The sequence below is a fragment of the Triturus cristatus genome, chromosome 1_2 (assembly GCF_964204655.1).
Source record: "Triturus cristatus chromosome 1_2, aTriCri1.1, whole genome shotgun sequence".
In the NCBI taxonomy this organism is placed as follows: domain Eukaryota; kingdom Metazoa; phylum Chordata; class Amphibia; order Caudata; family Salamandridae; genus Triturus; species Triturus cristatus.
In genome coordinates, this window is record NC_140580.1 from 1,082,318,918 (window position 1) to 1,082,341,379 (window position 22,462).

The 22,462-nt window shown below is 47.1% G+C and overlaps 1 protein-coding gene across 1 annotated transcript in view; it reads left to right on the forward strand.

The window, feature by feature from the left end:
- The window catches only part of CCDC187 (coiled-coil domain containing 187), a 395,322-nt gene extending 392,009 nt beyond the window's left edge, over positions 1-3,313 (forward strand). The window contains exons 33-34 of the mRNA XM_085613361.1: positions 23-148; positions 2,662-3,313. Of these exons, the coding sequence (XP_085469487.1) occupies positions 23-148; positions 2,662-2,817 (282 nt within the window). The 3' untranslated portion in view covers positions 2,818-3,313. The remainder of the gene's footprint in view (positions 1-22; positions 149-2,661) is intronic.
- The last annotated feature ends 19,149 nt before the right edge of the window (positions 3,314-22,462 follow it).

Here is a 22,462-nt window from a genome sequence, read left to right on the forward strand (position 1 = left end):
TTCATTAATGTCCTTTTTTTAGTCGTCAGTACTGGCAGAGATTCTTCGGATCCTGAATCTAGAACAGAATGACCTAGAAATTAAAAGAAAACTCTGCAAGCTGCTGAAGGTTGGAAGTCCAAGAAGAGATCGGGTTGACGTTCTGCTGGTATGGCTTGGTCATTTCGGTATTATTGTCCTCAAGGCCATTGCCAACTTAGCATGTTCCATGGTGAAGCAATATTCTGGAATCCTCACCACTTTTCAATATTTACCTCAATATAGGCAAGAGATAATATGGAAAATGTTACTTACCCCGTATGCATCTGTTCATAGCATGTGGTGCTGTAGATTCACATGCTCTGAAATACTCCTGCCATCTAGTGTTGGGCTCGGAAATTTGCAACTTATATTTCTTTGAAGACGTCTTTCAAATCATGAGGTATAGAGACCCCTCCCTTAGTTGATAATATTCATGGGCACAAGCTCAACTGTTAGATTTTTGCACAGCGGGTGAGCATAGTGATGGAGCCGTAGTTGAGACAGCTTTGGTGACCACACATAACTTTGTGCATAACAGTTTGAATATGTAAATGGGAAAAGAAGAATATCTGCAGCAAGCACTGGTTCTTGGGCAGACGAGTGGGCACATGTGAATCCCCAGTACTGCACAGTACAAACAGATGCCTATATTGTAGGTAACATTTTTCTTTAGTAGCTTGTGTGACTGTAGATACACATATACTGCATAGAGTATAAGACAGAGCTCTCTTAAGCAACATTCAGCCAGTGGGTGGTGCAGATGTTTGGGGGGAAAAACTTTAGACAGTCTGGCCAAGTTTAGGTTGTGGGTGCGCCAGGGCATTCATACAATAGTGTTTGGTAAATGTGTATGGAGTGTATCATGCAGTTGCCTTACAAATCTCAGTTATAGGGATATTCCCAAGGAAGGTTTTGGTGGTCCGTTCTTACGGATGGAGCTGGATAGCTAAACTTCTCCTGGCATTAGGTAAGATCTTTGCAAGCACTTGCCAATCCACCTGGTTTTTAATTAATAATGGCATTTTTAAGGGTTTAGCAAACACAGCGAAAATAAATTTCGGAAAGTTTTGGTCCTGTCAATGTAGTTTAATATGGCGTGTTTTACATCAAGACTTTGAGGAGCCCTTTCTCCTACTGAGTCTGGTTGAGAGAAAAAACTGTTGTAACTCCATGGTTTGGTTCAGATAAAATGGTGATATCACTTTCGGAAGGTATTTGGGGGACTTTTGTAATCAGTATTAGTGTAGCAATAATTATTCTATGTTGATTAGTTACATGCTGCTTTATGCCAGCCTATGGTCGCTTTAAAACACTGAATGGGAAAGATAAGATGAAAATAGAGGCCAGTAGTGATGAAAGGAGGAGACAGAATTGCAATGAACAAGGGAGAAGATTTATCAATGGAGTAGTCTTGCATAAAATGTTAAAATCTGACAAGACAGAGCAATAGTGCATTGTGTACTTCTGGCCGTGGGCATCTGGTCGGGAGGGAGGGAGCAGGATGGTGGACCATTAGCTCCCGATCTATTTGCCCCTTGACAATGTCTGCTACTACTGCAACTTGTTGATGTTTGTGGTTTATCTAATAAACTTGAGTCGTTTTGTCCTTACAGTCCTTTTTCCATGCTTCATATTATCATGTTTCTGCATTAAAACCAAAAAGGAGAAAAAACAGTTCATTTTTGATAATCAGGACAGCAGCCAGATCTCAGGTCTTAGATTCATAGTAACACAAATAAAAACAATGTTTAAACATGTATTAAATGTACAAGAATAAAACTGAACAAATCAGAACTAAGCATTCTTTTTCGCACCTACAAGCAATAATGGCTGTTAATAAGGCAATCTTGCAATACTAGCCCTGAGGACTCATAAGAAATCAGAACGAGAGTTGTAGTTAATAGTCCTTGTTGGAAAATAAATACAAAAAGATCACTTACCTGACAGCCTCTGCTTCTCTTCCTTCCTCTCCGTCCACTTCCTGGCTTCTGCTCGAACAGGAAGCAGTAAGCTCCCAGGCTCCCCTAAGCCAATCACAATGCTGCAATGCAGCGTTGTGATTGGTCTGAGCTCTGTGGTTTGGCGCTCAGATGGGGAATTGGAGCCTGGGCACGTTCTCCACCCAGGCTGTAATGCAGCCTGGGTAGAGAACATGCAAAGTGACCATGAATGTTTGGCTGGCCGAAGAGGGCCGGCCAATTATTCATGCGCACTTAGGAGGGTGTAACCACTCAACCCCCCCCCCTTGCGCTGTCCAGCCCCGCCCCACAAAACTGCCTCAGCAGTGAGTTATGATAATAACATTGCGTTGTTATCATTTTATTTTTCCTTTTTTGCCGTGCTGAAAGGCAGTGGGACGGTGCTCCTCCCCCTTAGCGGAGGAGCCGCCCCTGATTCATAGCAGTTTTCTTAGGGAAGAATATTTACTACTTTTTGTGAATCGGGCCTCGGAATTTAATTTAATTGGAATACACAGCAAATGCACAACCTTTGTTATTGTACTAAATGCTTTAAAAGTTGTTTGAGTTCTTGAACGCAAGTTAAAAACAGGGACTTACTCTGCTGGCACTTCTGGCACCTTCGAGAATGTTTAGATTAGTTGCAAGAGTTCCTAATGAGAATCTCTTCTTGTCTTTTTAGATCCAGGAGCTCCACGGAGAGGAACAGCAGTGGACTGACTACACAGAGGATGAGCTGGCGGTGAAGATGAAACTCAGTGCCGACATCTTGGACTGCCTGCTGCGGGACACCATTGGGGTTCTTAAGACTATCTGCACCAGAAGGACTCACCAGTGAAGTTCCCGTTCTGCCAGGACCACAAGGATACCTTCAGGAAGCATTTGTGAAATGTCAGCTTGAAAGGAAGAATTCCATCAAGAGCATGGTGACCAGGGCTTCCAAAGAGAAAACTGAAGGGCGTTCGGACTTGAAACCAGCACTTTTATTGAAAATGTAGATATCTTCATATGGAGGTTCATCTGTGCCTGGGTGCCTCAAATATGTGCAAACTAGAGGAAATTTGATGCAGCGAGATCTTGTAATTTGATCAACTGGAGAAGCTGGAATATTTACCTGGGTCTTTCTGTTCTGCAGTTGACAATTTATCCATTGAACCAAATCCACCCTGGCAGCACCCTCAAAAGGATAGGTTCCACACTGTTCATTTGTTGATCAGGTGTGATCTGAGTAGAGGAATCAGGCGAGGTGCCTTGTCACAATTGCCCAGCTCTATCTGTTCCAACCAGTGGTATCTTTGTCACCTAGAAGAAGAAAGGTGCTTAGAAAGAAGAAATTTGAACGTGTCTCTTTTTCACATCTGCAAATTGGGTGTGGGAAAATTGTGAATGCTTATGAGCATCCAAAAATGTGTTCACCATGTTCTGAATAACCGCAGTATAGTACGCCTCTGAGAGCCTCCATTATACCAGCCCTCCCCTTAAACGTACGTCTACATAAAATACACCAATCAGGCACCTTTTTAAAGCAGTAACATCTGCCTGCGAGTTTGAATTTCCACAAAAGCTGAATCCATCAATGTTATGTAATGCTATGCTATGTTATAAAATGCTGCGCTTTACTACATTACGTTACGCGACGTTATGCTATGTTATATGTTATGTCATGTCGAGGGCTAGGTAGTGGATCCTGTTCGAAGAGCCACGTCTAAAACTTCTTGTGAAAGTCTAGGGTTGAGGAGGCAGCTCTGCTGTGCAAGGGCAAGTCATTAATCAGGTTAATAAATACTTACCGATAACACTAGTAGTGCACCAAAGTGACAGATCTCTGGGGAATATGTTTTGTGAATCTGGCCCTATGTGTAGAGTATTCAGAATCACAGCTTTGTCTCCATTATTAATCCAGACGCAGTGAATAATCTGCATGCACTGATATGGGTGCAGGACAGAAAAGGTAAGAGGCCTTCTGTGCTCTGTAGTTCTCAAGGGAGGGGCGTCTTCAGTCTCCAATTCTACTCTGCAAGGAAAGAAGACAAGTGTGTTTAATGAATGAATAAATGAATGAATTATTGGATTTATATTCACTACCTAAAGAATAGGTCTCTTGGTACAAACCACATGGGCACGTTCATTGCCAGCCGCTAGAGAAGGGTGAGCCTGGAGTACCTCGATAAGTGTCAGGGACTTTTGTTACAAGGATTGAATGCTCCTGATTATTGTAGTGGTGGTTCAGTCCAAGTCAACCGACTGGACTGAGATACTCGAGAGGGGGATCTGCACAGCAAATGCCCATACTGCAAAGTTTGTGTCGCCGGTATTTGCCTGCTAGCAGTAAGCTTGACCCTTATATATTAAGGGTCTCATTTACAAGCACCTTGCTCAGCCGCTGCATCACTTTTTTTGACGCAGCGGTGGTGCAATCAGTGCACCACACTGCTGCTTATCTACAAACTGGCGCATTGGGTCAAATGCGCCAGTTTGTAGATCCCTGCGTCGCATTATATGTGCGACAGGTATAATGTATGCAGGGTAGGTGTTCCCACGCAAAAAGCCACATAGAAGTGGCACAGTGAAATTTACAACATATGCTCAAAATCCTTACACCTGCTCAGACAAGGCGTAAGGATTGATGCAGGGCTTTTACAATGGGGCTCGCCTATGTGCTCTGACTCATTGCTGGAGTTGTGTCAGTTTTACGACCATTTGGAATTATTCATATTTATTTTTTGCTCACTTTTTCTATATTTATCCGTTTTAGTTTGTCTTTTTGTGAGAAGATGAACCTGAAACTAGTACATTCGATCCAGATACACTTGCAATTGGATGCCTCATGGGTTTTAGTGCTATAAGAAGACATATATAACACATCACTAATATGCAATACACTCACATGACATTAAGATTTTGTACAATGCACATCTGCAACTGTCTAATTCTTTATTAGAAAAACGCGTCCCTTTTCTTTTAACTCCCCTGCGTCCACTCCTGCACAGTTATTGGTCTAGCAGTCATAACTGAGACCCTCGAAAGTCACTAAAAAGAGGTCCTATCTTCCATATTTTTCCACATTTAAAAATAAATACAGAAAGAGAAATAGATGGTTTTCTGTCTGTATTTATCTGTAACAAAACAGTAAAATCGGAAAACTGTGAACCTTATGTATGAATAATCAGGCGGATCATTTGCCGAGACAGTCTTTCAATTTTACTGCTACAAGAGCATCTTTTTATGTTTCCCACATTCTTGCATGGTGCTGTGGTTTGATGGGCTATAAATGCTGCAGTTTACCAAAAAGAAATATATGTTTGTATGTTTGAAAAATGTGAACATTGTACTTGATCAGCTAAATTTGTTTGCACTTTTTGAGCACTTAAGAGATATTAGCAACGAATTGTGTTTGCAGTGCATTTGTCCCTGCTGAGCAGTACCTTCTTGTGTGCTCTCCATCACATTGCCAATCAAACTTATGTGTGTGCACGTGTGTTCATTGTAGAAACTATTGACAATGTGTTCTATGAGACCTGTTCTACTCTACCATCCGCAATTGCTCATATGGTGTTGATCATAATTAATTATAACTAAAGAATAATTCTCATTCAAAAGCACAACAATCCCTTATTTCCATTACTCCATGTTGCTGGAAAACCGTTTTTCCGGTCCTGGCTTTCATGTAACAAAGCAGACCATCCTCATACGTGAAGTCTAGGCCCCCTTCACGTGCTATGAGGATTCTCGAGGTTCCCAACAAAACCAACATTTGCCTTCTGGTGCGCGCCATATGCAGGTTTTAGGGCCCTTGCAATAATATGGTGCCTCCCTAGATGCCGCTACATGCCTATTGCCTTACCCCACCTTATGGAAGTGCCAGCCTTAGTAAGCTAAGTAGTTAGACTAACACACCTGATGGCAATGACTGCAAAGTTGATGACTGCCCAAACTGCATGGCAGTGTGGTGGATCTGGTGCTTAATTTGAGCCGGTGGTTTCCGGTGCTCAGCACCTGCACCTAATCATCAACTCCAGCACTTTTCACGAGCACCAGTAAAGGACACATTCATTTACAGGGAGATTAAGTGATTTGCCCAGAAACACAGGATATTGAGCTGGCGCCGAGACTTGAACCTGGATCCCCAACTCTGACGTCGGCAGCTCGGCAGCTCTGGCCATAAGCCACATCCTTACCCCACTTTCATGATTTGTAGTTGGTTGTGTTTTAGTCGGCGTTAACAGGAGAAATGGGCTGGTGCAAGCTGTCTCCTGCCTAGAGCCCTGGCACTTCTTTTTTTTTACAAATTAACCACTGGTTGATCCATCTGGCCACCCTACTTTCACCTACTCACTCACCGGCTCACCCAATTCTCACCTTCCGAGTGGGTGATTCACATCCACTCTTTCCCTTGTGGGTAATCTGAGCCTGAGCAGGCAAGTGCATTAGGAATGTCAGCACCTGTCCAGAATGGTTTGGGGAAGATGGCCAGAATTATGTGTAAAAACACTACGACAACCCCTTCATTTGACAGGACAGTTTTCCTAGGACATTAGCCAAAGCGGCAGAGAAGCCTCTGCAGCCAGTGTTGCAGTAACTCGGGGCCTGGCACAGCACCCAGGAGCATTATTTCTCTGCAGCTGTAAATGATGTGATTGCCTGGAATGAAATGATGCGGCTCCCTCGGTGCTGCTTCAGCTCAAGAGGCTGTGGATTCTCCGGTCTATCCAGTCCTGAAAGGTCCCTCCCTTCTCACCGGCCCCGCACATCTTACCTGTGTCTGTGGGACAAGTCGAGCCCTGCTTGCGTCTAGCCTGCGCAACGGGCCCTGATGGAAATTCCCTGTTCTGGCTGTTTATTACCGTACTGCCTCAACACTGTGAAATTGTCACCTAGAAATTCAGCACACTGGAAATGCCAATTCCAAAAAATAACCTTGAAATACAAAAAAAAATTCCGAATGAAAGAAATAGAATACATAGGAAGTGAGAAGGGAAAAAAGATGAGGAAAAGGAAGGCGGAAAAATCAGGAAATAGGGGTTAGCTATTTTGTAGAAAAAAAGTAGGAAAAAGAAAAAAAACAACTGAGAAACAATACAAGAAATGAAGAAAACGAAGGGCAAGAGCTAAAAATAGAACCCAGTGGTTAATCAAGTAAGGGCAACAGATCTGAAACCAAAAAAGGAGATGGTGTGCAACTAAAGCACACAAAGGCAAACATATTAAAATGAAAACATGCACACAAAAAACAAATCAAAAATTTGAATATATTAGGTACATTTTTTTTTAGCTCTCCAAATGTTGCCAACCACGACCACTAGGACACTAAGAATTGTAAGCACCCAAAGATCACACAGTGTAAATGGAGACCCCATGATTAAAACTGAGGGCTTGATTTAGAGCTTGGTGAAAGAGAGACATCCTACAAAAAGTAGATGTCCTTTCCATCATATTTAGAGTATAGATATCTATGAAGACTAAATAGGGTGGACAGGACATCACCACTTTTTGGAAGATACCCCGTATTGACCAAACTCTAAGCCAGGCCTTTAGTCTCCTCTTTCAGAACATAAACATATCATTTGTATTTGTAAAGTGCACGTTCACCCTATCTTGGCGCTGAATAACAGATGTTTATTGCTACTCAACTCAATGGTACTCATTTTATCAACATCAGATGGATGAAAGGCTGAGTGGACCCAACGGGATTTGAACCTGTGACAAAGAGGTCGCACACAGGCCCCTGCACTGGATGCATTAGTCCACTGAGCCACCAGAGCCAGCAGTGAACAATTTAGCCGTGACATCACTATGATGTCCAACGAACAGCCTGATAGACTAGTTTCTGAACACCCATGATCTACTTAACCTTCGATATTAATGTAATAAGCCAATGTACTAATCTTTTTCTGGCCAAGGGTGGAATACCACCAGTGCCGTTCAGATCTGGCTGATGCATAAGGGCCGAAGCTCTGTTATGCACATAATGCAATTGTGCATTTCCACAATATTGAGGTAAGGCGCAGCAGGGGGGGGTATATATCAGAAGCTAGTGAATATGTTTCTTCTGATTACCATAGGGGTCTTCGAAGCTATCAGTTGAGATGATAAGGACATGCCAAGGTGACTGAATGTACACTTTCAGCTACAAAGGAAGACATCTGACACAGGGCTGTGTCAGGATGCGTAGGCTGGATCCCGGATCCTTAGATTCAAAACCCTGGTGGATACGACTTAGGGTAGCGTGTAATGAGGGCAGTGGCACAACTGATACCCAGGGTATCTCTCAGCTCACCCAAGATGGGACTGAGCACAGAGCCTGTGCCACCAGTGGGGCGGACACCTGAAACCTTCGGATAACTCATAGAAAGCAGAGATGTGACTAATGATGGTGGTTTCGAAGAGTTTGACCAATGAAACGTGCTCACTGTTGGCTGGGGACTTGGTGTCCAAAAAAGGTTTCTTGAGAAAGGGACTAGCAACTGCCCTCTTGAAGGATGGAGAAAGGGTAGTGGGTGATGATTGCTTAAGCAGGCAATAAAGGGCAATATAAACTGGTGGCTACTACCTGGAGCTGTTTTCCACGTCATGTGTTTACCAGCTAGCCTGACTTCCTACTGGTTAAGTCTGGCGTATGTTCAGCGTCATTTACAGAAGATGAAGGGTTAAGGAGAGGATGGCTATTCAAGATGCTAGCTGCTAGGGATTCTACTGCTGGTCGATAACCTGTCAATCATGCAAAAACTTTCACCAGGTTTTGAACACATATTTTGGTTTAAAACTAAAACAAAATTCGATCATGCCACATAAACAACGGCAACATCCCCATATACTGATTGTCCCAATAATAAACATTACACAACCATCAACCTATTTCTCTCTTTATAATATGACAAAACCCAGAGCTTCAGTTATCAAATTTCTATAACTTTTTCCCAAACATATAGATATTTGGAGTATACACATGAAACGAAATAGCTGAGCTAGGGTAAGACACAGAAAACAGCAACCTATGAGTTAACAAAACATTTCAGGCAAATGCTTCTTTATATATTTAATGTACAGTAACCTTGAGCATAAGATTTTATTTATCTGAGCCCATAAAATTCGACGCTTTCCCAATCCTCTCAAAATCATTAATTGTGATCTCACTATGGCGGAATTGTTCAAACTACATGGTATAATCGAGTGAGAAATTGGTGTAAATTTTTATCGCTAAACAGACTTACATTTTGCTTTTTGTCATATAAGCTGTAAATATGAAATTGTATGTGTATTTATGACCATAAAAGCTAATTATACTCTTTTTTATAATGGGATTTTTATTTTTTTAGTGAACTTTATAAAAATTATTTCTAGTAAATATTTGTCTGGCTGATTTTTTTGTTTGTTAATTGTTTCATACAAGCAAGTTTGTGGATGTGTGCTGTTTATTTACTATTTATAGGGGGGGCTGTACCATCTTAAGTGCTACCAATTTACGATGGAGTAGTTATCACGTTGATTTACAGAAGGCAGTCTTCACCTTACGACAAGCACACCTGGAAAACTGAAGTACAGACAGGAGTTAATGCTAATAAGATCACAGTGTGTAGACAGCACCAGAAGGAGAGGTGTGGCTCAGCGGCCAGAGCAGCTGACTACGAGCATTGGGTGCACGGTTCGATCCCTGGTGCAAGTGGCAGCTCAGCTCAGCATCATGTGACTCTGGGCAATAGCTCACTTAATCTCCCTGACGGCCCCCAGCGCCTTGAAACCCTTAAGGGGGGGTGATATGTTTGCGCTTTACAAACGGGTCACCTGAAAAGAAAAAGAACACAACAGCCAGGAGAGTAGTCCACGTTGGGAGAAAGACCAGCATACTCAACCTCCTGAAAAAACAAGTTTTTGCAAAATTAATAGGTCTCACTTTGGGACCTATATACTTTGCCAATGGTTTTAGCCATGCTGCATAGCATCCACAATGCTGTGCAGCATGACAAAGGACATATTTATATATATATAAAACCTATGGCGGGTCGGCTGCATCATTTGTAGGCGCAAGCATGCATGTACATACAAAATTGTGTGTGTCGTTTTTTTCTTCTTCTTCACCGATTACGTTTGTCTTGGTTAACAAAGTTAAAAGTGGAGCAAGTGGGTGGGGGAGATGCAACGCAGATGCGGGAAGCAACACGGAGGGTGGGTTAGAATCACAGAGGCAGAGAAAGAGCAACATAAACATGGTCGAAGGGGGAAGTACATGAGAAAGAGAGTTGAAACACATGCATTTTTGTGGACTGTTTAAACAAAAATAAAAAAGTAGCACCTGAAAATTGAGCAATGGAAGGACACAAATGAGGCGTCCATAGTCCAGGGGAGGGACAAATACACGAAGAGGAAACCCACATAAGGTAAAGAATAAGAAGCAAGAATGAGAATGACACTGAAGCCAACCAATGGTAAGCAATGGACAGGCTCTAAGCCCACTGTAAGCTGACAATATGTCTCGCAACAGACACAGCATGCGCTGACGAGTAAGCAAGACCTAAATATACTTACTAGCGACGCCACCTAGAATCACCTTCAAACTATAACAGTCTACAGACAATTCCAACGTTAGTGAAAAAACAAGTTCAGCCTTAAAAGCAAACAACACGACTTCTAAACCTCCAGAATGGTCAAAACAGCCCTGTAGAAGAACATTACTGCAATGGAGCGACTCCCACTGACCACAACCGGAGAGATAACCCACTTAGACTCTCCAGGTTTTATTATTATATACATATCATAGCACATAACACAGTAGTAGAAGACAACTCAGCTTCTAACTACAGCCTCTTTGCTGTCTCCAGGATGTACTGGATACTTCAGCACATCACTGCGTAAAACGTCAGGCGTAAACATAGCAACTGTCTTCATAATCACCTCGAACAATGACTTTGGGTCTTCACAAGAGTAACAAAACAGCTGTACAAAAAGGCACATTTGAGAGTAGGATAAAAATGTATGTCCCATCTCATCCTATGGCCGCAAAAAAGGTTACATGAGTTAGCGTTGTATAGCCTTTGGAGGAAAACTAATGCCTGCCATAGGACAATGATCTGTTCTTATATCAGTAGTAACAAAATACATTGTAATTTTACATAAAGCTGTATACATATTCTGGGTGCCTTGAAATTCTCATAGGAAATGGTGCTGAGTACCCACCAGATTCACCCTGCAGATTTTATCAGAGTACTTACACCTATTGTTTCTAGATAATAACTTTGGAACATGCCAAACCATGAGGCTCCTGGAGTGTAGCCTGAGTCAAGCTTTCTCTGCCTTTTGTCCAGTGAAGCTGAGGAGAGTGTCAATTATTAATTTAGTGTAGGAAGTAATAATTTAAGAAAATTACAATATTAGTTTTGTTTGGATTTTTTAAATGCATCCTTTCACTAAATGATATATGCTGGACCTGTTCCCTCTGTAGATCAACAAACCATTGGAGCTGTTGCTGACCTGAGGATACAGAGAGATGCAGGCTTCGTCTTACACTAATTCAGCACCAGTACTTGCACAATCAACTATGGACAATGTGGTCTCTTTTGCAGGTGAAGAAGGACAAGTCCAGTGCCCTCTAATGTACTGTAGTGTATTTCCTATTTCCCTAATAGGCTCTGTGCATTGGAATAATATACCCTATAGGTTTGGCATAGGACTGAGGTCAGTATGCCCCTATCGAGTATATTAAACTTAATTACTTTGTGCCAGCTAGCTCAGAGGCCACTAGAAACTCCTTGTAAACAAGAAGGGAGTAGTTTCTGGCAACTGCATAAACATGACAACTTTGTTTCCCTTTAGAATCAGAACGCTCTAAGAATTGTGGAAACAACAGATAACAGTTTCACTCGGCTAATCGTGCATGCTTAGTTTCTTCAGAGTTACACAGAAAGAGTAGACGGGCGTTTCAATAAAATAATTTATTTAACAGTCTTGTTTCTCGTGTAAGAGATATGAGCTGTTATAATCGTAAGACAGTATGAGAGATATATTATGTACAACGTAAGCAGTAGAAAGAAATAATACTGCGCTAGCATTATCTTTTAGTTATGACACATATATTCATATACATAACTAACATAGGCTAAAAATGTGAGTACTCATGAGATGCTTCTCTAACTAGTTCTACCCCAGTGTGCCTAACCTAAGTGTAGTACAAGGTAAGAAGTAAGTGATGTATTCTATAGGCGGTCTGATAGATAGATTGCTATAGTCTGGTATTGTATGGTATGGTATGGTATGGTATGCCAAGAGTCCCTCTACGTTCTAGTCAGCTCCATACCTTTAGAATGAGAGAGGTGAGAATCTCTTTCCGGGTCTCTAAATCTAACACCCCGCGAAGGGAGTCAGAACACTGGAAGCTGGATTCTCTGCGAGCAGGGATGACAACGTCTCTTGTCAGTGCGTCAGGCCGGGACACGGGCTACTCTAAAGTCGAAGGCTCCTCTAACTTGCTTGGGCAAGGGAAGGTATATTTATACCTGGTAGGTGCCTTGGAATGTTAGCATTGACGTAAAGTCGGGCAGAGGAAGACGTCAGAAATGAACCCTTAAGGAATAGCGGTTCATGCATAATAAATGAGTTCTTGGAGAAATCAATAATCCTGGGCTAGGGAAACTCCCAAGAGCTTAAGGGTCTGGTTTCTAAGAACTCGTTGTGACGTTAAGCTGGACAGATGTAGGTGACCATGCCTGTATTTGGATAGCATGGCTAATGCCTAAATAAGGACTGGGATCTTATGTCTATATAAGGGCAATGCGAATTGTGCCTATATAAGGACATGTTTCAGGAAAACCTATATATGGACACCTAAAGCGGAATACAACAGTACCACTGACCACAGATTTTTACTTGTAGATTTCAAGGTCTCCCATGCTGAGACCAACACGTAAAAATAAGAACTCCACCTCACTCTAGTGGGACATCGCACATGACCCCTTCTACCCTAATATGAATGATACCCGGGTCTATCTAAAAGTTACCGTCTCCCTGGACCACTTTCCCTTAAAAAGCCAAAAAAGCTCATTGCCATTGAGGACTACACTGGAGTAAGTGACTCAGGCCAAGTATTGCCAGACTGATGTTCTCATCTCAGTCCCATTTCCCCCACCGCCATGCAACTGTCCCTCAACACTGCCATCTTCCTCGTCTTCTTTCATGCACTTCTCCCATGCCATTCTTCCATCAAGAATATAAGTGTCCACTTGGGCACTGACCCCACTTTGAAATCACAAACCATCTGTGTCAAGGCCTTTTCTCTTGGTCCTGGGGGCGGGTAGTACCATTCACCACTGGTGCCTGCTGCCTTAGATAACGCTGTACCCTAATTGCATATCTAGTTACTCTCTTTGTACACTTGATTCTCCAAGTGCAGTAGTTCTGTACTTGGTCCATCTCAAGTCCTTCTTGGGTGTGGACATTGGATATGAGTGGATGTTCTTCTTTTGTGCAGTGCTCTCAGAGCTGGCCTGCTGTTCTCTACGGCTTGGTTACGCGTATGTTTCCGTCTTTGTGCATTTCAGTATTTTCATGAGATCTGATTACAGCATTTCCCATTAGGTGTTTATGTGTACTCAATACCTACACATACATAGCTAATGCCACCATCTAACTGGCAAATGTGACAGTCTTTTTTAGCCATTTCCATGTTTGTTGATTGGACAGTTGCTTTCCTTCCTTTGGTGATTTGTGACCTGCACCCCATGGGGATCTTGAGTTGTTCATGATTTGCGGGTGATTGCCAAGGCTTGTCTGTCAAAGGGTTGCGCTGCTTATCAGCCTCATATCATAATGACTGTGAGGAGGAAGAGGGAGGAAGTGGTAATGCTCGGATTACTTACAGGTAATCTTCATTACAATGAGTCCTACTCTCCCTCGTTACGGGCCTGGCATCTCTTCCTCACACCCTCCTGCGCGGTCTGCCTTCGACCTCTGTGGTGCTGCTTGAATATTATAAGTATGACTTCCTGGTAAGGTAGTTATGACGTCATAGCAGAGTGGAGGGAGTAAATGTTTTTGTGAGATTTAAAGGGCTAATGCAGCGGCCTGTTTGCCTGACTCCCCCCTGTAATAGCGTAAGGACTGTGACAAGAAAGAGCAGGTCTCGATGTAATTAAGATTACAATAGTATTTAGAGCATTCCTCACCACTTCCCTTCCGTAACCCACTGGGCTCAGAAGTGTGGAGTGCTGACTGCTTTGAGACAATTATGTTATTAGGGTAGGCTATGGAAATAGCGCAAAAAATCCATCCTCACCGGATTTAGGTTTTTATGGTGGTATCTGTCATTTATTTTTTGGGGTTTATAAATCCAGAACTACATGTACCAAAATTCAAAGAAAGAGCACAAATGGAAGAGCCACTCCCAGCTGGCATGTTACAACGTAAAACCTGAGGTATCAGAGCATGAAGGCGACTCCCCCTATCTCGAGGGCTCATTCTGGGCAACAAGCCTTGCCGCTCGTTACATTGCACATTTACAAGGACACAGGTTCCTGCACTGCATGGCCCTGCAACACCATCAAAGACAGCGACAATGTCATTGCAGCTCCAATCATGTCCATTCACTTTGCTGCACACGTCAGAGGGGCCTGCAGCCATACCGCGAGAACATGTGCATCAGCTGTGGTAGCCAGGAATGGAAGTTGCGAACCCTGGTCTGAGGGTGGTAGTAGTAGCAGGGAGAGAAGTCGTGTTTACTTCCTGTAGTTTTTGCACTTTGTCCTTCCTCAATGGGGGCTGCTGAGGTGCTTAGTTTGGGACAAGTGGAACACCCTCTGTAGGCATCAGGCGTCCTCTTTTCTGCTTCCATCTGAGGCGAAACACAGGCCCCTACAGCCCCTGCAGAGCTGGAGGGGGGGCAGCCCCCAATGGGCCCCCAACCCTTCAAGGGGTCCCATTGAGCTCAAGTCCGATGAATATCTGTGAGATATGGGGACTCGGGCCCCTCATCACATTCTGCAGGGGCCCCATCATTTCAGTTACACCACTGGCTTCCCCTGACGCTTTCAATCAATCAGGATTTGTAAAGCGCTGTAATCACCCGTGAGGGTCTCAAGGAGCTGGGGATGCTAGCTGCACATGGTGATCTTGTTCATGCTTTGGTGAGTTCATCACTGTGAGGCGAGCCAGGAACCTGGCCCACGGAGCTTGGCGAAGGACTGGAAAGGCCACCTTGTGTGAACAGCCTTAGTGGAAGGTGGATCCTAACACTACATCAGAGCACTTAATCCCATCAAACCACGGACAAAAAGCTAGACGGTCACCTATTGACCTGCTCAGCGGCAGAAGGACGTCACTGCCAAGAGGACTCTACTTCAAGGCCTGGGCTTTCACTTGGCTTTGCTCTGATCGATACCAAGCTCTCGGGTTAATCAATCCCTGGAGTAACCTCTGGAGAGGCTGCTACAGCGCGGTGGCAGTGACCACTTCTCGGTTTGTGGATTCGTTTCATCTCTCTGTTATCTATACCGCTCCGCGCTGCAGCCCCTCAGTCTGTCGCGGAAGAGAACCTGCCAGCCCCTCGGCCTGCGCTTGGCACACCCCAACTCCCAATGATTAACAGGGATTATTCTGTTTTTCTTTCAGTCTCTCACTAGGGAGCGCCTGCGGTGCTTCCGCTGCGCGTGCCTCACACGTCCGATGCGTGACCCATGTGCTCCAGCGTCCGACCATTGGGGAAATGAATCTGTTACTGTCCTCTGCTGTCGTGTATGGACCCCCGCAGTCCACTCCGCTCTAGAAGCCAGTCTTTTCAGAGGGTGGATCATACTGGAGGCGCCCCAGTGAAATCGGAGAGGCGCACGATGCAATGTTTTAACCTATGTCATGATAGCATACGGTACACCAGGGGCGTGGCAGAACCAAAGAATATGTGTGCTACTACAAGTGAAATAGTGCACATAACCCCCTTCCGCACAGCTGGGTAAATTGCTTTTACATTTCTAAATTAAATTCAACGTCTAAAAAACCGAAACATTTCAACCAAATTATACCAATAAAGTATCATACATTTTCCTTTTATTTTGTTGCGAACATTATGTGCGGAATGTTCTCCGCTAATAACACATGTTTACTATAACATGCTTAAGTTTCAATCACAATTTACAAAATAATAATGACGTGTATCCATGCGATGCTCAAGCAGTACATAAAAAAATAACTCTCACAAAACTGTTCCCAATGCATTTCGGGATTTGCATATCCCTTCCTGCGTGCGTGAGTGACACTCTGTCTTCAACATTTAGACACATGAGGCAGGCAACCTCATCCCCGACCAGCACGCTCTGAATGTTTGAGCAACAAACAGCGGATAATTCGCAGTTTAAGAGATTTTCGGAAGGAGTGCGCAACAATCTACATTCACAATAGAATCAAAGCCTATACCACCACAGAGGTCCAGAGGGTGCTCAGAATTTCGTAAACGAATCCACTAATTAACTGCACAAGGGAGAATCTGTAAAGCAATGACCTTGAATATTCACAAAGGTACCTGGTAGATCTTGACAGGAGGAGGCCTTAGATTTAGAAAGAGAGGTCCCATCGCCTTATGGTGGGAGTCCACCCACCTGACAAGGCCTGTGGTCAAATGTTGAAGGGGAAGTTGCAATTAGGGTGCGGAGAGGAATCCCTGTGGTTTGCAAAGAGGGAGTCGAGCCCCCCCCCTCCAGATATGAAGGTGCAAGCCAGCCTTGCACAGTGATTACATTGTTCCAGTAGCTGCAGGTGTGGGGCACCAGCACCAATTTTTAGGGAACCGGGACTGCAATGTCATCCTCAGACTTTGATCCAGAACAAGATAAAACTGGCCTTGTGTGGCATCTCTACGTGGGCTAGTAGGTAACACATCGCAGAACAGGCTGATCTGTCAGGAGAAATGCTTCCATCAGGTAGACCCCACTCCTCCCCCTTGGCCGTACAATCTCCAAAGTAGGAGGTGGCAGAGACCTGTCAGAATAGGAGCCTGAAAACCACGCCCTAACTTCACCATCAATCCTCATCCAACAAAATAGAGTCGAGTCCTTTTTAGGTCTCGCCTAACCCAGTGCATGCGCTGGTCTGGCGAGACTTTTTGAGAGGGCTCCAAAAAGTGCTACCAGGCCAGCCTAGAGCTACAGTGCATGTGCGCGGGTGCGCGCGCCACGCTTGACCGCGATTACATTAACTTTCGCGGCCGCTTTGATGTTTGATCACGATCGCAATCACTTTCGGGGCCGCACGGCCACTTGGCATAGCCAATAGGTCTCGCTTTTGGGACCTTCTAAGTATTTAGTTATGCAACTGTTGCATGGCTAAACACTTATAAGGTCCCAAAGGCGAGACCTATTGGCTATGCCAATGCTTGTTTAATTTGCATTCTTCTTTAAACAGGACAGAGAGCGCCTTGATAGTAAGATATCTATAAATAGAAAGCATGCAATGAAAAAGAAGCATCGTTTGAGGGGGGGGAAGGAAAGGAATTATTCAATGAAAGTTGAATAAAAGGTGAGCCAGAAGGGGCAGGGATCAAGCTGGGAAAGGTCCCAAATGACCTTATTCCTGCCACGGCATACCGTGTGGAAGGGCAGCTACAATAAGCTGTAGACGTAGCACTGGGTCTGCAGTAGCTCGCTTGTGACAAAGAATCTCCAAATGTGCCATTTGTATCAAGACCTCAGCCTCCCAGGAGCACACCTTCCAGGACTAACCAGGCCCAAGAGATGGAGAGGAGCAGCTATCAGAGAGGGCTGGAAGGAGAACAAGGAGAGACAATGCATGACAAGGAGTTAGAGGCGTCTGCAGCATTCCTTACTAGCTATCAGACATGCCAATGAGAGCAGCAGAGTCTGTAGGTCATGCGGGGACTGGAGTCGTTGGGTGGGCTTATGGGTAAAAAGACCTATGAAAAACATACGCTAGGGGGGGGCGGAGCTTGCCGGCGACTATGGCAGACGTGTGAGCACAGAGCTCCCTGTAATAGCCCTCACACGATCCTTTAAACTATCCTCCACAGCAGAGCTGACAAGTGAACTGGAGGGGGGATTCCCTCCTATACCTGGCTGCCCCGTCTGAGATCTCCAGCGGCGGCCGGCGGACCCAGAGGGACACGTACCGCGGGCGGCGTTTCTCCTGGCAGACCAGGCCGCCATCCCCGAGCTGTCCTGCGGCCCTCCCCGGCGTGCGTCACTCGGCGTGCGGCGTACTTGGAGGGGGTGGGCCCGGGCGGCCGCGACTATTGGCTTCAGTGCAGAGAGACGGCGGAGCTGAGGCGCTGACGGCTCCGGAGGAAGCGACGGATGCGTGCGGACCCATAGGAGGTGAGGGGCGAGTGTCACGAAGTTTCCCACCTGTCTGGCTGGGCCGTGCCTCGGGCCTTTCAGCGGCGGCAGTTCGATGCGCGTAGAGCCCCTGCGCCGTTCGACGCACCTGTGGATCCTGTCTGGCGGCGGACTGTACGCGAGGGGGGTCTCACCCGGAGGCCCACTCTGCACCGGGGTGACTGGCGGAACACTTGATTGGGCAGCGGGGCGGACGCTTGGGGCCGGTGGACGGAGGTGAGGCCCCTGGCGCACCTGTGGCACTGCACTGGCCGCATCCCTTCCCTTAGGCCCCGCCGCGAGCCCCTCAGAATCGTGTGAGGTCCCTGCTGGACGAGTGCAGGAGGGGGGAGTTGCGGTGGCACGACCTTGTCTCTAGGTGTCGTGGAACCTTGCGGACTTCCTTGGTGGTGGCGTCCTCCCCCTTCCCACCCGAGGTCGCTATCCTGGACAGCGGGGATTGCGGAGAGATCGCCACTCGTCTTCGGACCCGCCGGGCCTGGTCCTTGGGGGAGCGCCTTGGCTGGAGTGCCTTCTCGCACTACCCCCTTTTCGGCAGGAAGCCAGTTCTTACCTCGTGGCTGCGCGGAGGGCGGCCCAGACTACCAGAAGGCAGAGCTGTAGTCCGCGGTGGGTGCCTGGAGGATTGGATCCCTCGACCCTAGTTGCGGCCTTGCTGAGTGTTTAAGGGGGACCTGCGGGGCGATTGCCAGGACTGGGGTGCGTTTCTGCCATCTGCCCTGCGTGTGTGGGCCTCGCTGTTGGCTGTGGCCGGCTGCCACTCCGGGGGTGCCTTCCCGGAGATGGACGGCGGCGGACGGCGTGGGGGAGTGTGGAGCGTCCTGCCTGAAAGGGGAGAGCCGCGCCCTGCCCGGACCTGCTGCGGTAATTGTGGATCGCCGGTGGCGAAGGCCTGTTTGGAACCCTGCGGACTGGCTCGGAATAGGGGCCGAGAGGAGAACAGCAAACGGATTCGTGATTCGGAGCTGGGGGCCTGGTGGCCTTGCAGACCCGACTACCTCGGAGAGCCCAGCTGTTGAACCTCGGTGGGGTGTGGCGGTGTGCCCCTTGGCCTGCTTCGCTGGGGTCGCTCGCTGCGCGGTCCCCCGGATTGGAGCTGGAGTCTGACTCGGAGCGGCGGGACCCCCGGGGACGCTGACCCTCAGAACCATCATGGGCAAAGGCGACAAGACCTAGCCCAAACTATCTTTCGACCCCCGCAGGCCGAAGGGACCCGGTGTCGTGGTACCGGAGACGCCACCCTGCAGTGCTGCCTCGGAGAGCACTATGTGTGCAGACATCAAAGAAATGTTAGCGACGATGGAAAAGGGTCTGCAGGGCAGTCTGACAGCGATAGGCACCAAGCTCGATGCGCTCTCCTACCGCATGGACCGCATGTCGGAGCGGGTGGACAAGAATGCGGAAAGGCTGGATATGTCCGAGAAGAGAATAATGCAAGTGGAGGAAGCGCAGACGGAATGGGATTCGGACCGCAAACAATTCAGCAGGTTGTTACAGGTCATCCAGGACAAGCCGGAGGACTTGGAGGCCCGTTCGAGGAGGTCGAATATTCGCATAACAGGCGTGGCTGAGTCAACGCACACCGGGCGGATGGAACCCTTTGTGGAAAAACTGTTGCATGCCCTGCAGGGGGAGGACGTGTTCTCCCCTATGTTCGTCGTTGAGAGAGCCCATCGTTCACTGGGCCCCCGCCCCAATCCCGGAGAACCTGCGAGGCCCATTATAGCAAAGCTGCTGAACTATAGAGACAGAGACACAGCCCTGCGGGTGGCAAGAGAAAAAGGGAAGTTGCAATTTGAAGGAATGGACATCTCCATTTACCCAGACTTCACGGCGAAGGTCCTGGAAGAATGGGGGCAGTTTGCACCCTATAAAAAACAACTTCGAGACTTAGGCATGGATTATGCTATGTTATACCCGGCGAGGCTTCGGATCAACAGGCAGGGTCACTCGCATTTCTTCACTGACCCGAGGGAGCTGCAGCGATCCCTGAAGGAATGGTCTAAGGAACAGCGGAGTGGCCTGCGGGGCCGCGTTGACACTCGTGCTGATACCTCCAGCTTGGAGGAACAGGATTAGGTGGCTGGTTGTGGCTTCCATTTGCAGACTGCCGCATGGCTTGGGTTTGCTAGCTGGACGGGGGGCATCCGCTACCCTGGCAATGGCTTGACTCCTGGAGCTGAGAGACGGCGGAGGATGTGGCGCGCCACACTTGAGGACTTCGCAGCCACTACTGGGTGAGACCTTTCTGTTCTATTGAGGGTGCCTGGACACTATGGCCCTAGACTCATGGGTTCTGGGGAGGGCGGTTTACTTGCTCTAGCTGGCGGCCGGCTGGACTGCCCCATGGACTTTGTCACTGAGGGGTCCCCACTAGGTTGATTCCCTACATTTGCTGTGCTGGCCCGCTTCTGAGGCTATCGGATGCTGGGCTGGATGTTTATACGGGGTCTCCCTTAGACTGGCAGGTATGCATCGCTAGACGGGGCACTTAGATCCCGATGGGACTGTTGGGGATTCCCCTAGACCTAATGGAGAAGGGACGACAACAGCTCGTGCTGTACTGATATTTGGGGGCAATGGTGTGGGGACACGTCTCTACTGTGGCCTGTTGAAAGGTTGGGGTAGTTGTTGCCCGGTGACCTCTGCCCCAGCACTGTTAGCTCACATGGCCCCTTCGGGGGCCGGTTTGGGGAAGGTTCTATGTGTCTGCTGCATTGGGGGGAGGGGGGTGGGACGGGGTCCTGTCTGGCCAGGTTGGGGGCGGTCGGCTGTGGGAGGGGGGATGGGAGGTTAGGGGGATGTTTTGGGGTTGGGGACTGGGATACGCACGGTACGCTGAGTGGCACGTCTTCTGTCCTATCTTTGCATGCTCGATCTATGTTGTCCGGTGGTGACTGGTGGGCGGCGCTTCTCGCAGGGCCCTTATCCGCAGAGGTTATGGTATGTATTTGCAGGGATGTCTGATCATAGAGTGTTGAAAAGCGACAACGGCGTTGTGCTCCGTAGAGCGTTGACATGGAATGTCAGGGGGTTGAATGATTTCCGCAAACTGCGAAAAGTATTGAGTTATCTCCACAGACACCACGTTGACCTGGCGCTAATACAAGAGACCCACCTCCCACTTACTAGTAAACTGCTATCAGCGAAGGGGCTGACGGGTAATAGTGTGGCGGCGGGCTTTACGTCACACTCCAGAGGGGTGGTCACATGGGTAAACCCACGATCAAACTTGAAATTAAAGATGCTGGCCGCCGACTCGGACGGGCGTTATTTAATCACTAGGTGTGTCGGGAAAGGTCATGATCTAATTGTAGTCAATGTCTATGGCCCCAATTATGATACCCCAGAGTTCTACGCCGCGCTGGCTGCACAATGCAGGCAATACGTGCACGCTGGCATGGTGTGGGGCGGTGACCTTAATTTCATATTCAACTCGAACTTGGACCGCTCTTCGGGGCAGACGCGCCACCCGGCGGCTGCCGCCTTACATATGCAGGCGGAGCTGGCCGGACTTGACATGGTGGATGTCTGGAGACACAGACACCCTGGGAAAGGGGGATATACGCATTACTCTGCATACCACGACGTGCATACCAGAATCGACTATTGGTTAGCGTCGCAGTCGCTGCTGGCGGTTATCAGGGGGTGCGAGGTCTTACCACGTACTCTGTCGGACCGCTCCCCCCTTCTTTTGATACTGGCTACTCCGGTCAAACGAATTCCGCCGTTCACATGGAGGCTGCCGCCCTACTCACTGTTAGACGAGGTGTTTCGGGGGGAATTGGCGGACGACATAGACTCCTTCTTCGCGATAAATTTAGGGTCTGTTCAGAGCTTCCAAACGGTGTGGGACTCGTTTAAAGCCTATATTCGTGGTATGGCTATGGCTAAGCACTCTAGTGTTCTTAAGTCCATACGGCAGCGGCTGGGGGCCCTGGAGACGCAACTTGCGCAGTTGGAAGAGCGTCATGGGATATCAGCAGACCCCGAGGTAGCAGCTCAGATTCAGAAGCTGGTTTCTGAATACAATAGCGAAGAGGACAGGGAGGTGCAACATATGGGCAAGTACGCTACGGCCCGTACCTACGGGGAGAGCGAGCGCCCGGGCTCCTTATTAGCGGGGATACTCCGCAACGCTAGGCGGCCCCTGGTCATTGA